General features: G+C 40.4%; 1 protein-coding gene across 4 annotated transcripts in view; it reads right to left on the bottom strand.

The window, feature by feature from the left end:
* The window catches only part of COL4A3 (collagen type IV alpha 3 chain), a 157694-nt gene that overhangs the window by 50615 nt on the left and 92872 nt on the right, over window positions 1-14207 (bottom strand). For all 4 annotated transcript variants that reach the window (XM_023587511.3, XM_004453877.5, XM_058300012.2 and 1 more), the window contains 8 exons: window positions 12880-12964; window positions 11651-11686; window positions 10395-10559; window positions 8213-8305; window positions 7652-7747; window positions 4276-4346; window positions 3307-3489; window positions 1440-1608 (listed from right to left, as the gene is read on the bottom strand). In XM_023587511.3, the coding sequence (XP_023443279.1) occupies window positions 1440-1608; window positions 3307-3489; window positions 4276-4346; window positions 7652-7747; window positions 8213-8305; window positions 10395-10559; window positions 11651-11686; window positions 12880-12964 (898 nt within the window). The remainder of the gene's footprint in view (window positions 1-1439; window positions 1609-3306; window positions 3490-4275; window positions 4347-7651; window positions 7748-8212; window positions 8306-10394; window positions 10560-11650; window positions 11687-12879; window positions 12965-14207) is intronic.

Consider the following 14207-nt stretch of genomic DNA (forward strand, 5'->3'; position numbering starts at 1 on the left):
TTTGTGTGCAATTCTTAATCTCTGATAAATTCCTCGTCTGTCAATCCAGAAAGTACCTACTTGGCAGAAAAGGATTAGAAATATTGTTCTGACCACAATGGCCAATAACATGTTAGGTATTGGAATAGTTCATATATTCATAGATTTATTTTTAAAAATTGATATACTGTAGTGTGATGTGTAGTAGTAGAAATATTTATTGAGAATATATTGTAGGAAAATGAGGTTCTTTGCTAAACATTCACATTTAGAAAGAACAGAAGAGGGTTTGATGATGGATTAGAATAGGGGACAGTAAGCTTTTTCTGTAAAGGACCAGACAGTACATATTTTAGAGCTTTGGGGACCAAATGGTCTCTGTTGCAACTACTCAACTCTCTGTTTTAGCATAAAGGCAACCATAGACAATGCTTAAATGAATGTGCTTGGCGTGTTCCAATATACCTTTATTTATGGACATTGAAATTTTAATTAATTTAATTTTCACATGTTACAAAACATTATTCTTTATCTTTCTCAACCATTTAAAAATGTGAAAACCTCTTAGCTTGTGGGACATATGAAAACAAATGTTAGGCTGGCTTGGTAGAGTGGGCCATAATTTACCAACCCTTCAAGAATGGTGGCTTCCAAAGTGAGGGTCAGGAAAAAAAAAAAATATATATATATATATATATGGATAAAAACTCATATATGCTATTTATAATAGATATGAATACTATGGGGATGTGTACTCAGAACTTTTTACTGATGGGGCATGCTATAAAAAGATACGGCAACCACACTAGTTTAAAATGATTCTGCAAGTAAAAAATGACTGTAGTAGCATTATTTGTTTGAAACTGCCAGCAACAAGCATTTCTTTCCACCTTCTGCCATGCTTTAAGTCACAAATGAACATCAGGGACCTGATTCACCTTAAATCCAGCAACTGCGTTTAGCATACGTGGATCCCAAAAGACAATTGGACTGAAAAACTATTATCAGACTTTGCTTCATTTTTCTTGGATATTTGAGAGTTTTATTCATAACATGTCTATTGGATTATGGATCAAAAATAACAAATTTGAAAACAACCTTAAGGACACCAGAAGAGGCTCCTCAAGATCAGTTGTATAGTTTTTTGCCTCCTTGTTTAGTTTATCTTCTCTGACTTCCACTCATCCCTTAGGATGTATTCATTCCATATATTTATATGAGTAACAGAGACTGTACTATATACTATATATACTGTACTATTTCAGAATTTTCTGAATTGTTCAGTAACATGAAAAAAAAGGATTTTCTCTAACATGAAATACATGTTCTTTCCCAATGCCTTCCAGTTGAAATATTCTATGTATTAGAAGCAAGTCACTGGTCTTGGGGGACCCTCACTAGCTCTAGGAGCTATCACTCCACTCCACACCAAAACAGCACTGGGAAGAAAACTAACCAACCGGCTTTTCCAGGGGCTCCAGGGGCTCCAGGGACTCCTTGATGGCCCTTTGGACCAGGCTCTCCTGGGGGTCCATAGCCAGGTGGTCCGGCCTGTCCTGCGGGTCCTGGGGGTCCAGGGGTGCCAGGATCCCCTGGAGGACCCTGGTCCCCCTTTTCACCTCTCAGAGCCTGTGACAATAAGAGCATGTGTACAGTGCTTTAGTCCAGTATCTCCTTACACAGGCTATTCTTACTATGCATGTGAATACCAGGTAAGCCATCACTGAGAGCATGTTGAATTAAAACTTAGTTGGCAGTTGACGGGAATTAGTACTAGCATAAGAGTGCAGTATGGAGTCTGCAGCTTTGTGTCCTTTGAAATTCAACAGCATTTCATTAACTTGGAATTGCCATGAGTCCCGCTTGAGGTACACTACAACCATATGCTGCTAAACTCAAATTGGCTACATTGCCATTAGAGGTGGCACTCATGCTATGGTACATTTCTAAAATAAAACCAGTGCACCATGAACTTTCTTTACATCTCTGTTAAATTTTTTCCTCATAGATGTCTAGAAATTTTTTGACTTTCATAGACGGCAAGTTTGAAAATGAGTGGTATATGTTAAAGAAGTTGAATTTGACAAAAGAAACAAAGTCCCCTCCCAAACATGGTGCCAAAAAATAAATAAATTTGACTGGATTTGTCACTGTTCAATATCATCAGGGGTTAAGTGATCCTTCATCTTTTATGATGACAGGGCGTAAGACTCCACAAATCATCCTCCCTGATTTTCTCCTACTTACTTCAAAAAAAAACTTCACTAAGTGTTTTTAATAGGAATTAGTGGGATACAAATGGGGGGCATCTTATGAACTCTATTAAGATTCCACCAAAAGAATTCTGGACACTGTCCCACTATAAGCATCATGACCACAAAATGTATGGCCTGGGGAATCACCCCAAAGCCATTTTCCAAAATAGGGCCTGAGAAACACAGATTGTACTAGATCTGTCAAAAACTCAAAGAAAAATTTTAAAGTGTTTGGTAGCCAAAAAGTTTTAGGAAACACTGTATCCCATATCTACATTTATGGAGTCACAAGTCATATTCTGGCAGTAAAGTGTCTATCAACCAGCCTTTCAGTTTGTTTATCAAGTTTTTCTAAACCTAATTTAGGTGGGACACTTTTTGTTGGATGACACCAGCTATCTCAGGGAGAAACAGGTACTCCATAAAACAGACTGGGCAGTGCCCACTCTTGGGCTACTCTATGACATTTAAAAATGCATCCTTGTAGGTATTAATGCTCAACTGAATGTATAAGAGATTCTATCCTATGTAAAGGGATAGAATTTGCACAAATATTTAAAATAACAAATAATTTGATCTTCTTATTCAACTACCTTACCCCTAAATATTCTGTATCTTTTTTAACTTAAGAAGAATAAACTAAGTTTTCCACTATTAAATAGTCACTTTCTGACTTCTCTGTATACTCATTTGATACAAAAGTGAAATTGCACCATGTATATAAGGGACAAGGTCACTTTCAATGTATTAATATTAAAAAAAGCCCATTTTAGGGGAGTGGGTGTAGCTCAGTGGTTGAGTGCCTAAATCCCATGTACAAGGACCTGGCTTCAATCCCTGGTACCTCCTTTTTAAAAAAAGCCTATTTTAAAAATTGGGCTATGAATCATTGAATACTACCCATTTATTTTGTCAAAATACAATAAATATTTTGATGTCTCATTCCTCAGTTAGAGAAAGGAACTGTGCTGAGTGGCCAACAATGTTTTGAAAGGAAATCTCCTTATCTCATAACTTACATCACTTCATTTATAGGGAGGATAATTTGAAAAAAGTTGCTTTAAATACCAACCGGTTGGCCTTTAGGTCCTGGTAGTCCTTTTACTCCTGGGGTTCCAGGAATTCCATCGGAGCCCCTTTTCCCAGGATGCCCTCTGATCCCAGGATCTCCCGGGGCACCCACTTGCCCTTCTGGCCATGGTGCTTCACCCTTTGCTCCTTTGACTCCTGGCTCACCCTCCACACCCGGGAATCCCTAGGGCAGAACAGAAATGAGTCTGTGATGCATTTGGGTAGAGTTGTTCTTGTGTCAATCTTAAAAACAACATCAACAAGAACTTTTCTGTCTTAATGGGCATACCATTTCTTTTAGACCATTTCTTTGGCCCACAAGTATAGTTTCAAGTTTTTTAAGTTTCTTGTTTATTTTATTTTTGCTTCCCAAACCAGAAAAGGATTCAATTAGAGAGTACAATTCAATATAATATACATAGCAGTAATATTCAATACAACAATCATAGTAATCCAGATTGTGTCTGAGTATTGGTAAATTTCAACGTGCATCTCTGGATAACTTGATTTAAATATATTTATGCATATATGATATTGAGATTCAAAATGCTAATCAAAAATTTATTTTAACAGCTTTATTGAGACATAATTTAAATATCATAAAATTTTTCCTTCCTAAGGGTACAATTCAAAGACTTTTTGGTAAATTGATAGTTATACAACATTTACCACAACCCAGTGTTAAGACATCTCTATAACTCCCTAAAATTCCTTGAAATCCTTTTGCATTCAATCCCTGTTCCCACCTTTCACCCCACTGATCTGCTTTCTCTCTCTCTGCTACCATTTAAATGCCTTTATAAATTCATTCATTCACACATCATTCATTTATTCATTTAATCAACAAGCATTTATGAAGTATCTATTCTTTGCCCTGCACTGAACTGATAACCTATCTGTGGCGCAAGCATATTTCCAAAGTGCCCGACTTTCCAAATGGAAACTAAAGCTTCAAAACCATGCATCTTACTGGAAATCCTGGGAGACCCGCACTTCCCGGGGACCCTGGGTTTCCTTTAATGCCGGCTGGACCTTGTTCTCCTGCAAAGCAATGAATTATTGAATGTTTATTGAACACGAGCTGAGTAGCTGGGGTGATGCAGTATATGAATAAAATATACTTTCTTCTGAAGCAAGAAAGATCATTTCTATCTTCCAACATACAGTGCCACAAGAAAGTGGGAGTAAACAACTGGAATAAAAATAATGTAAAAAACAAGAGCTCTTTTAGATCTCAGGTGTCAAAAATTCTCATGTCTTTCTATTTTAAAGGAGATAAATTTATTTTTTCTGCTGCTAAAAGTAACATATGCTCATTGTAATAGAATTATACAGAGAAAAGGGAATAAAAATCACCCATAATAATTTGCTAAAATGTAAATGTATATGAGTCTTAACTTTTTATACCCATAAATGCATAGACACTCATATACACACTATTTTGGAAACACACTATACATATGTCAATAGATTTATAGCTTCATTTGAAATGGTTGCACAGCAGCCTACTGTTTGAGTGAATTATCATTTATTTAGCTAATTGCTATATTGCTGTTTAGACATGTTTTGTGGGGTTTTTTCTCCCCTTTAGCTGCTGTGAGCATCTTTGGACATGTACTTCTCCAGATTTATCCAATTATTTCCTTAGAGTAAATAATTCATGGAGATGTAACTGTGAGACAAAAGGGCACAACATCCTCTGAGGTTTCAGATATCTGCTGTCAAATTGCACTTTACTATACACTTTTATACTTCCCATAAGTATTTAAATATCTATATATTTATAACCCCTTTAACCCCTCTAGACATCCCCTTTAAAAAATCTTTCAGATGGATTTCATGTCAGTTAATCAACAAATGTTTATTTAGCTTGTTATTCACCAGATGTTGAACCAGAATACACATATTTTTATAGTAATACCAAACTTTTACTGCTTAAGTAACTTCTTTGAGCTATACCTGTAGTATGCCAAAATGTAGAGAACTGAGGGGAAATCCAAGAATGCAACTAGTCATTCAGCAGACGGCAAGCTGCCCAGCTGCATTCTAGCTTTTGACTGGAGATGAGACTTGAGGGAAATGTGCGAAAATAATGATTTCTTTCCTTTTATTCTTTTTCCCTATCTTTCTGTCCCTCTCTCCAGACCTGCCTTTTGGTTTTTATTTTAATAGAACATTTCCCTCAGAGACTTGGGCTCCCAATGGAAGCTGCATGAGGAATGATTTCTCCCCTCTTCCCTCTCAGGCTGTCCCAGAAGTCAGGGCAGTAGCAGTGGCTGCAAGATGAGCAAGACCTTGATCAAGGAGAGGTGAGTGGGCTCTGAGGGTGACAGAAGGATTCCTGCGCAAGGCACATTCTCCATCGCCAGCCCTGGTGCCCGAAGCTAATGCCATTGGAACTCAGGTCTTTAGATTGGGGCCCAGCCTTCCAGGAGGCTCCGTGTGAAAGCAAATGCCTCCTGGATGGTGAGAACATGAACATTCCGTCAAGGCTGCCAGTTAGCCCTTTGGATGAACTCGCCTCCAAGGGCACCCTAAGGAGCTGGGCAGCAGAACCATGAAGGGAGGCCAGCAGAAAATGCTGGAAGAGAATCTCTGCACTTGAGCCCTGGCTGTGCCATGCTTAGCTAAGTCCCTTATGCCTCAGCTTCTTCACTCTGTCAAATGGGGTGAACGGTAGCACTTTCCTCTGGACTGAGGTGAGCAATACGAAGTGAAGGTACTCGAGACCCTCAGGACCGTGCCTAGTACACTGGCCAGGGGCTCAGAAATGTGAGTTCTTATTGGTTGATTACATATAGTTTGATGCTAGGGTCAGCATCGGGAAAGGTCTAAAGGCCAGGTGCTGAAGAGAAAACTGAGACTTTGAGGGACCCAATAATGAATAATGACATTTCTACTTCAGGATTTTGCCTATGCCTAGTTCTGTAACCATGGAAGGGGGAGGTAGGCAAGTGATGGCCTGAGCAGCAGTGTTGAGGTGAAGAGTCCTGGTTTGACAGAGAGGTAGCAAAGTGAAAGTCTAAGAGTCATGCTTTATTTATTGACCTATGAATTTTTTTCTCCTCAAAAATTAATTTTGGGGAGTGGATGTAGCTCAAGTGGTTGATACTTGCTTCCCACGTATGAGGCCCTGGGTTTGATCACTGTTACCTCCTAAAAACAAATACAAACAAATGAAAAACCCAACTTAGGGGAGCCAGCGTAGCTCAGTGGTTGAGTACTGGCTTCTTACACTTAAGGTCCCAGGTTCAATTCCTGGCCCTGGTACCTCAAAAAAAAAAAAAAAAATTAGTGGCTAATATTATTTAAAATGAGATTTTAGAGAGAAATCCTGGTGGATTTCCTGTCATGAAAAAGGCTGAAAAGTAACTTTAGGCTGGGACTGAATGTCTGATGGCTCCTTTAACTGGCCCTCCAGTTTACTGCAGTCCCCACCACTCTCTATTGTATCCACCTCTGAGAATATTCCTGTAATTTTTAATGGCACTTGTATCCTTAAAAAGAAAGTGAAATAGTCCATATATCCATGATTCTTTCAGAAGCAGAAACATGAAAATGTGGACTGAGAAGGGTTGTATCTTTCAAGAAAAAAAAAAGGTAGAGAGATTATTTCTTTATGAAGGGGAAAATGTGTGTTTAGTGGGGCTACTTCACAACTTCAAATTGTCTGCTGGTACCCTGTAGGGACCTGAGTTTATGATTACTGGCTAGCACAATAGTTTGTCAGAGTTCAGCAACTTAAATGGAACAGGGAAAATGCCAGCTTTATAGGTAATTTGGTTCTATTTTAGGTTAATAAGTAGACTATAGGAGTCCTGTTTGAAAATCTGCCTCCCAGTTAACCACATCATGACATCTAGTACCTTTTATTCCCCAATCATTTTGCTCCTTTAAAAAACACTGGTGGGAAGTGGATTTGGCTCAACTGATAGAGCATCAGCCTACCATAGGTCCAAGGTTCATACCCAGGGCCTCCTGATCCTTGTGGTGAGCTGGCCCACGTACAGTGCTGATGCGCGCAAGGAGTGCCGTGCCACGCAGGGGTGTCCCCTGTGTAGGGGAACCCCATGTGCAAAGAGTGCGTCCCGCAAGGAGAGCTGCCCAGCATGAAAAAAGCGCAGCCTGCCCAGGAATGGCGCTGCACACATGGAGAGCTGATGCAGCAAGATGATGCAACAAAAAGAGACACAGATTCCCGGTGCCGCTGACAAGAATGCGAGCAGACAAAGAACACACAGCAAATGGACACAGAGAGCAGACAGGGGTGGGGGGGAGAAATAAATAAAAATAAATAAATCTTTAAAAACAAACAAACAGAACACTTGTGTGCGAATCGCCTGTACCTGGGATTCCTTTAACACCATCCAGCCCTGGTGCTCCGGGGAGACCTGGCGGCCCCGGCACACAAGGGCACTGTGTACACAGCAGGCCTGGTTCTCCTGCAACGAGATCAGGACCCCACACTGAGTGCCCAACAGGGAAAGAGATTTTCTGACCACACAACCATTCATTACATTTGGAAATCCTGTAGATCAGGAAATGTACATTTTTTTATGTAGGAAAAAGCCCCTAGGTTATTGTACATATTAATAAAAAAATCATCTAACATGTCAGTTTTCTTTATCAATCTGAGCTGGACAGTTCTTCTGAGAGAGGAAATTCCAAGAGTCTAACATAAAATGTCTAGTATTTCAGTGTTTCCTTATTTTCATGCAGAATAAAACTCACAATCTGGGGGCATCCAGTGATTTATTGCATCAGTGCTAAATAAATGATTGATTAAATAGATAAATACTCGAGCTAAACCTTTTGGAAAAGAGGCTATCACGGACTGATTGCCACAGTGAGAATATGAGGATGAAAATGGCTTATTCGAGTAGAATAGCACTAACTGGTGAACAAACCTTTGGGCCCATCACTTCCTGGGATTCCTGGAGGACCTGGATGGCCTGGGACACCGTTATCCCCAGGTGGGCCCTTGAGAAAAACGATGTCACCTACAAAAACGCAACACCAAAACATGTGTTTATTTAAGGTTTTTTTTTTCAATTAGCAATTATTTTAATACCTGCATTCTTTTCTAGGCATTTCCCCCACCTTTGTATTGGAATTATTTGCATCTGAAGAGAGCATATTGCCTTTTATCTACAAAGAGCATGTTGCACAGCTCTCTTCCTTTCACATTACACGGATGTGATATTTTTTATACTGATGTGATTGTTCTTTGAAAGCTCATTTTATATATTTCTCTTCACATAACCAACCCATGTTATCGCATTCAGTTCTCAATTATTCCAAGACTATTCTTTTAGCATTTCGAGCGAAGGATCAAATCTAAAGCCCCTGTGCATCCCAGATACATTGTCTTTTTCTGATAAATTCCTCCATACATATTGAAAGAACGGGTTCTGACTCAGAGTACCATTTGTTTTCTCCTTATTTCTTGTTCATAGCAATTGCGTTTGTGATTTTAAAAGCAGCTCTTTAAGAAGGCTATTGCTAGTCTTTCATACATATCTGCTAGTGTAACGTTATAAAGAATAGCTACTTCTCTTAAGCTGGGAAGTTGTATTCCATGATCTAATTTTTGGTGACCCAGTCCTGCCATTTCAAATATAGGTTGAAGATGATGCTGATGAAAGGAAATACTTAAAAACAGTACCTATAGCTGCTCCAAATTTCAGCTTAGATAGCTAACAGTGGAAACAATTTCATTGGAACTCAGTATATGTCCTATGATGTCTGCTTGACTACAAAAGGAATGCCCATTTTTTGGATCCAGTTTTCAACTTCTTTAAGATAGTTGCCTTTAAACAGTAAAAATTTCATGCTAATTCAACAAATTTGGGTAACCACAAAGTTCCAGCCCCCATCCTACTCACAGGGCTTAAAACAGGAAACGACATAGTGTCTGACCTCCAAGAGCTTTGATTCTTGAAAGGGAGATAGACAAATAAAGACCAGGCCATGTGAAAAATTCTCCAGTAAGGATAAGTGTGGGTCTTATAGGATGAGAGCTAGGTGAACGCTTTCTGGAAGACATGAACTTGCTACTGTAAGGACTGCTGGGCACTGCATAAAGAGAGGCAGGAAACAAGGGCGTCTGTTCAGAGTGTAGCAGGCACGGCCGGAGGTGGGAACGGCCTTCAGGGAGGGGGCGGTTCTATTGCAGGACACTCAGGTACAGATCCTGACTTCATTCATTAGCTTCGTGGTCTCTGCACATCAGGTTTTTCATCCATAAAAAGGGACCACCCAACATACAAGGGTTAGAGATGGCTAACATCCCTGACGCATAGACTCTCCAGGCTCTTGGTAGGGCTGTGAAGAAAAGACAGCCTATCCTCCTTCCAGGAAAGGTATTTTAGAATATAGATAGTAATCTGTGTGTTCATGAGGCTCTATTTTATATCAGCTGACACATGTCATTGAGTGGCCCTGTAAGAGGAATTCTGCGTCAGAACATCCAGGTACCGTTTTACATGCTCTTGGCTGCAGCCCTGTGGCCTCTGACCACTCACCTGGCAACATCCTGCCGTGTGCCTGTGCTGCACTCCCCACCTCTTCCCTGGCTTCCCTGTTGAGACCAAGGCTTGGGAAGCCCAGGGAACCTGCACACAATCTGCAGGTGTTGGGGGTGTGGGGCATTGTCCTGCCCGATGAGGAAAATCTTTGACCAATGGGAAATAGGAGCCAGTGGAGTAATTCTTGCCTTTTTTCCCCATGGGATGGGCTCCACTGAGATGGTTATATGACTTCTTGGAAAAGACTCTCAAGGGACTGAACAAGCAGTTGCACTGGGCCAAGGCCAGCTTGATATCCATCCCTCCTTCTCCATTTCGTTCTTTTTGTCCCTGCCTCCCACACTGCTTTTGAGGAACTCAGGCTAAAGATATGCTGCACTTGCAAAATAGCATTCCACCATAGTTTCTTTTACAGTGAATAAAGTTAAACGCGATTGGGAACATGACTCATGCAACCCACAAAGGCTGGTGCCCAAGCTGTGAGCAAGGCTCATGGCCCCTGCTAGGCACACACCTGTCACTGGGCAATGTACACAAAGGGCATCCCACTGGGCATCTTTACCTGGTGGTCCTGGAGGTCCAGGCAACCCACGAGGGCCTGGTGGCCCAGGACAGCCCTGGGAGCCAGGCAGCCCCACTGCCTCCTTTCCTGGGGGTCCTTGCTCCCCTTTACTTCCTTTCATGCCTGGCATTCCAGGGGTTCCTCTGAGACCCGGCCTTGATGACCCTTGGAGAAAATAATCATTTTATTACATTTTATTTTTTTTAATTACACAAGCAATATATTCCTGTAAGTGCATGATTTACATTTTTAAAGTACATAAAATAAAGAGTGAATGACCTTGCATCCTTCATCTGGGGTTTTATTAAACAGCTACTCTTAGTTCAGCAAACCACAGAACCTTTCATTCGCACAAGATGACTTATGGAATGTATTACAAGACCCTGAACTGGCATTGGAGATGCACTGCAGTCTTTTTGTTTAAAAGGACTTTTTGAGATATTCTTGAACACATGCTATTTTGTAAATATCATTTTTGTTAGAGAATAGGGGATGCTTACCTCTCAGGGGCCCAAAGGAAAAGGTAAAGCTGTAACTGAATTTTATCCTTGACGACTGTTCCAGCTTTAAAAAGGCATGATCGTGGGGAACTGTGCCAGGTAGTACAAAACCCATTTTATCTGCCGCTCTAAGCCAGTAAGGGTGGCGAGAAGGGAGACATTTCCAGTCTTCGCCATGTGAACGTTTCAACAGTCAAGACCAAAGGGCTGAGAAGCCAGTGGGGATAATATCTGATTATTTCTTACCATATATTTTTGAGCATAAAGGCAAATCCTTCTAATTGATGTCTTTGGAGAGGTTTGTACTTTTCACCCACTCACTTCTCAAAAGAGCCTGTTCCTTCTTGGGCACCCGGTCTCCCCTATCGCTGACTAGAATTCAAAAATGTCCTTTGGCCCTTTTCCCAGCGTCAAGAGATACCCCCTGTCAACAGTTCGCTGCATGTTTTTCCTTGTTGCATATTTTATACCTTGGTGCCTTCTCTGAGTTTCAAGGCTTCTGAAACTTCTCTGACACTAGGGGCTTCACGCTTAGGTGAAAACTTTCAGAAGTAAAAAAGAGCATTTCTATATAAACTCCTCCTCCCTTGATCCACTGTAGGTTACAGAGGTAATAATTAAGAGGTCGGAGCTAATTTTAGATGAATTCATGAAGCCTTTGTCCTAGGTGAACAATGCAACCTTAACAGAGAGTGGGGTACTCTGTTTCCTTTTTAGTGGCACTTCTATTTGTGACCCCAAGAAATGTGTACATACCAGGAGCTCCAGGAACCCCAGGAGGACCACTGGGACCTGTAAATACATAATATTAGATGCTTGTAAAGATATAAGCACCTCCTCTCAATTTTTGAAATATAGTAATAATTTTCATACTTTTACCCCACTCTCACATGAATAAATACCAGAAAAACTCATGTATGTAGACAAACTGCTGAGAGGAAACCCAGCTGACATGTTTAAAACTCAGAAGTAAATTTTATCATTTTCAAACAATTCAGCAGCAATTTCCTAAGAGCCTGCTCTGTAGTTGAGACTTTGCCGGGAATGTTCAAGAAAAACAAAAGCAGCCATTTGCATTTGACCTGATGTTTGACCAGGTGAATCTAAGCTGCCATATTTCATGGTATTCTAAATCTTTGATATGTGTGAACGATTTACAGTGGGTATACAGGATTTTTTAAAAAATCTATTTCTATGTTTATATTTGTCTGCCCATTTACTTAAATACTCTGGGGACTTTTGCTCTAAGTAAGCCTCTCCTTTGAAGTTCTGTTTATGCCAATAATTTGCCTAGATCAGTGGTTCTCAATCCTGGTGGCACATTAGATAATTTTAAAAATCTACCAGTGTCCGGGGCCTTCCTCCATACTGAGTAAATCAGAATTGCAGGGGATGGGACCTTGAAACATGGCTCCCAGGATTCTAACGCCTGGGCAGCAGGAGTGAGCTCTCCTGGCCTAGAACAACAGTGGACCCTAATGTGAACCACGGACTATAGTTAACAGTACAATAATATAGCCAATGTACCGCTCCAATCCCACATACCACTATTCTGATGGCATACGGGAACTCTGTGTTTTGTGCATTTTTGTTGCATAATATTTTTATGCATATTTTTCTGTAAACCTACAACTACTCTAAAAAAAGGGATAGTTACATAAGTGCTAATTTAATCCATAGTGCCAGAGGATTGTTTTGGGAGTCAGGATATTAGGGCTTTCAGGCCCCTTGCCGCAATTTCTGGGGATTTGCCTGTTACAGCTTTTCAGGCCTCTACAATTTCTCCGTTGTGATCCCACTGGGATAGTTGTTTTTTTACACTTGCCAGGCTTCAATTTCATGCTTTTCTACATGAAGATAATTTAAATGCTAGACCATGAATGAAAAGTAGGAGATCCCCTAACCCCCCAGGAAACAGTCCTCGGTCTATAAACATGTGCCAGGGAAATGACCAGCAAATGCTTTAGGAAGAGATTGAGCCTCACCCTGTGGGCCACGAGCTCCTTTGGGCCCTGGTGGACCTGGACTTCCTTCGTCTCCCTTTTCCTGGTATGCATCATAATATTCTGTCTTAAAGGAGCAAGAAGTGAATAAAGAGAAAAGATGGCTATTTATGGATGACTCACCAAATGCAATTACTTCAATTTCTTCATTTTGGACACAAAGATATTTTTCAAATTTTCCTGATTTTGTAGGGGTATGCGCTAGAGGAATATGATAGTCACATATTTGTAGATGGAAAATTTTAGGAATAAAATCTGACATTTCTGGTATCATGATATATATTTCATGGGATTCCTATTAGAAATACATTTTATAATGTGACCCAACACACACACCCAGATTTATAAATATACATACGTAGACACAGAAATCAGAGTTTCACAAAATTGTCCTTGCTATTTCTGCATATATTAACAAAGATATTTTTATTCTATTCTATTTCACTTTTTAAAAATGCAGGCCCTAATCCACTAAATGTACTTCAAAATATGTGGGGTACACACATAAGAAAATATTGGTATGTCTTATTCCTCTAAACTGCAGGATATCGTCTACCTGAATTGATGAATATTTTTTCAGGCATGCTAGGTGCACTTACTGCTGATCTCCTTAACAACCTTCTAAGCAAGCAGAACTTCCTTTGAAGTTAGTAAAAGCTGCAGAATTATATGGAAATGAGTATAAGTAAACACACAGCAAGCTAGGAATGCTAAGACCTTCTCAAAAGTGCCCACGACAAGTAGATTTTACTTAGAACTCAGAACATTTATCTTGAAGGAAAGAAGATGGTAATATCAACGGTTTTGCAGGGAAGCAGATGTGGTTCAACTGATAGAGCATCTGCCTACCGTATGGAAGGTCCAGGGGTCAATACCCCGGGACTCATGGTCCATGTGGTAAAGTGGCCCATGCTCAGTGCTGCCACGCACAAGGAGTGCTGTGCCATGCAGGGGTGCCCCCTGTGTAGGAGGCCCCAAGCACAAGGAGTGTGCTCCACAAGGAGAGCCGCCCTGCATGAAAAAAAGTGCAGCCCGCCCAGGATTGGTGCTGCACACACAGAGAGCTCACACAGCAAGATGACACAACAATAACAACAAAAAGACACAGATTTCCGGTGCTGCCTGACAAAAATGCAAGCAGACACAGAAGAACACACAACAAATGGGCACATAAAGCAGACAACAGGGGGAAGAGGAGAGAAATAAAGAAAATGAATCTTTAAAAAAAATAAAAATAAAATAAAAGGTTTTATAAACTCTGTTTTGTTTTCTCATGTGCCGCTGGGGCCAGTTACTTTGCTGACTTGTTT

Source organism: Dasypus novemcinctus, chromosome 7, assembly GCF_030445035.2.
Source record: "Dasypus novemcinctus isolate mDasNov1 chromosome 7, mDasNov1.1.hap2, whole genome shotgun sequence".
Taxonomy (NCBI): domain Eukaryota; kingdom Metazoa; phylum Chordata; class Mammalia; order Cingulata; family Dasypodidae; genus Dasypus; species Dasypus novemcinctus.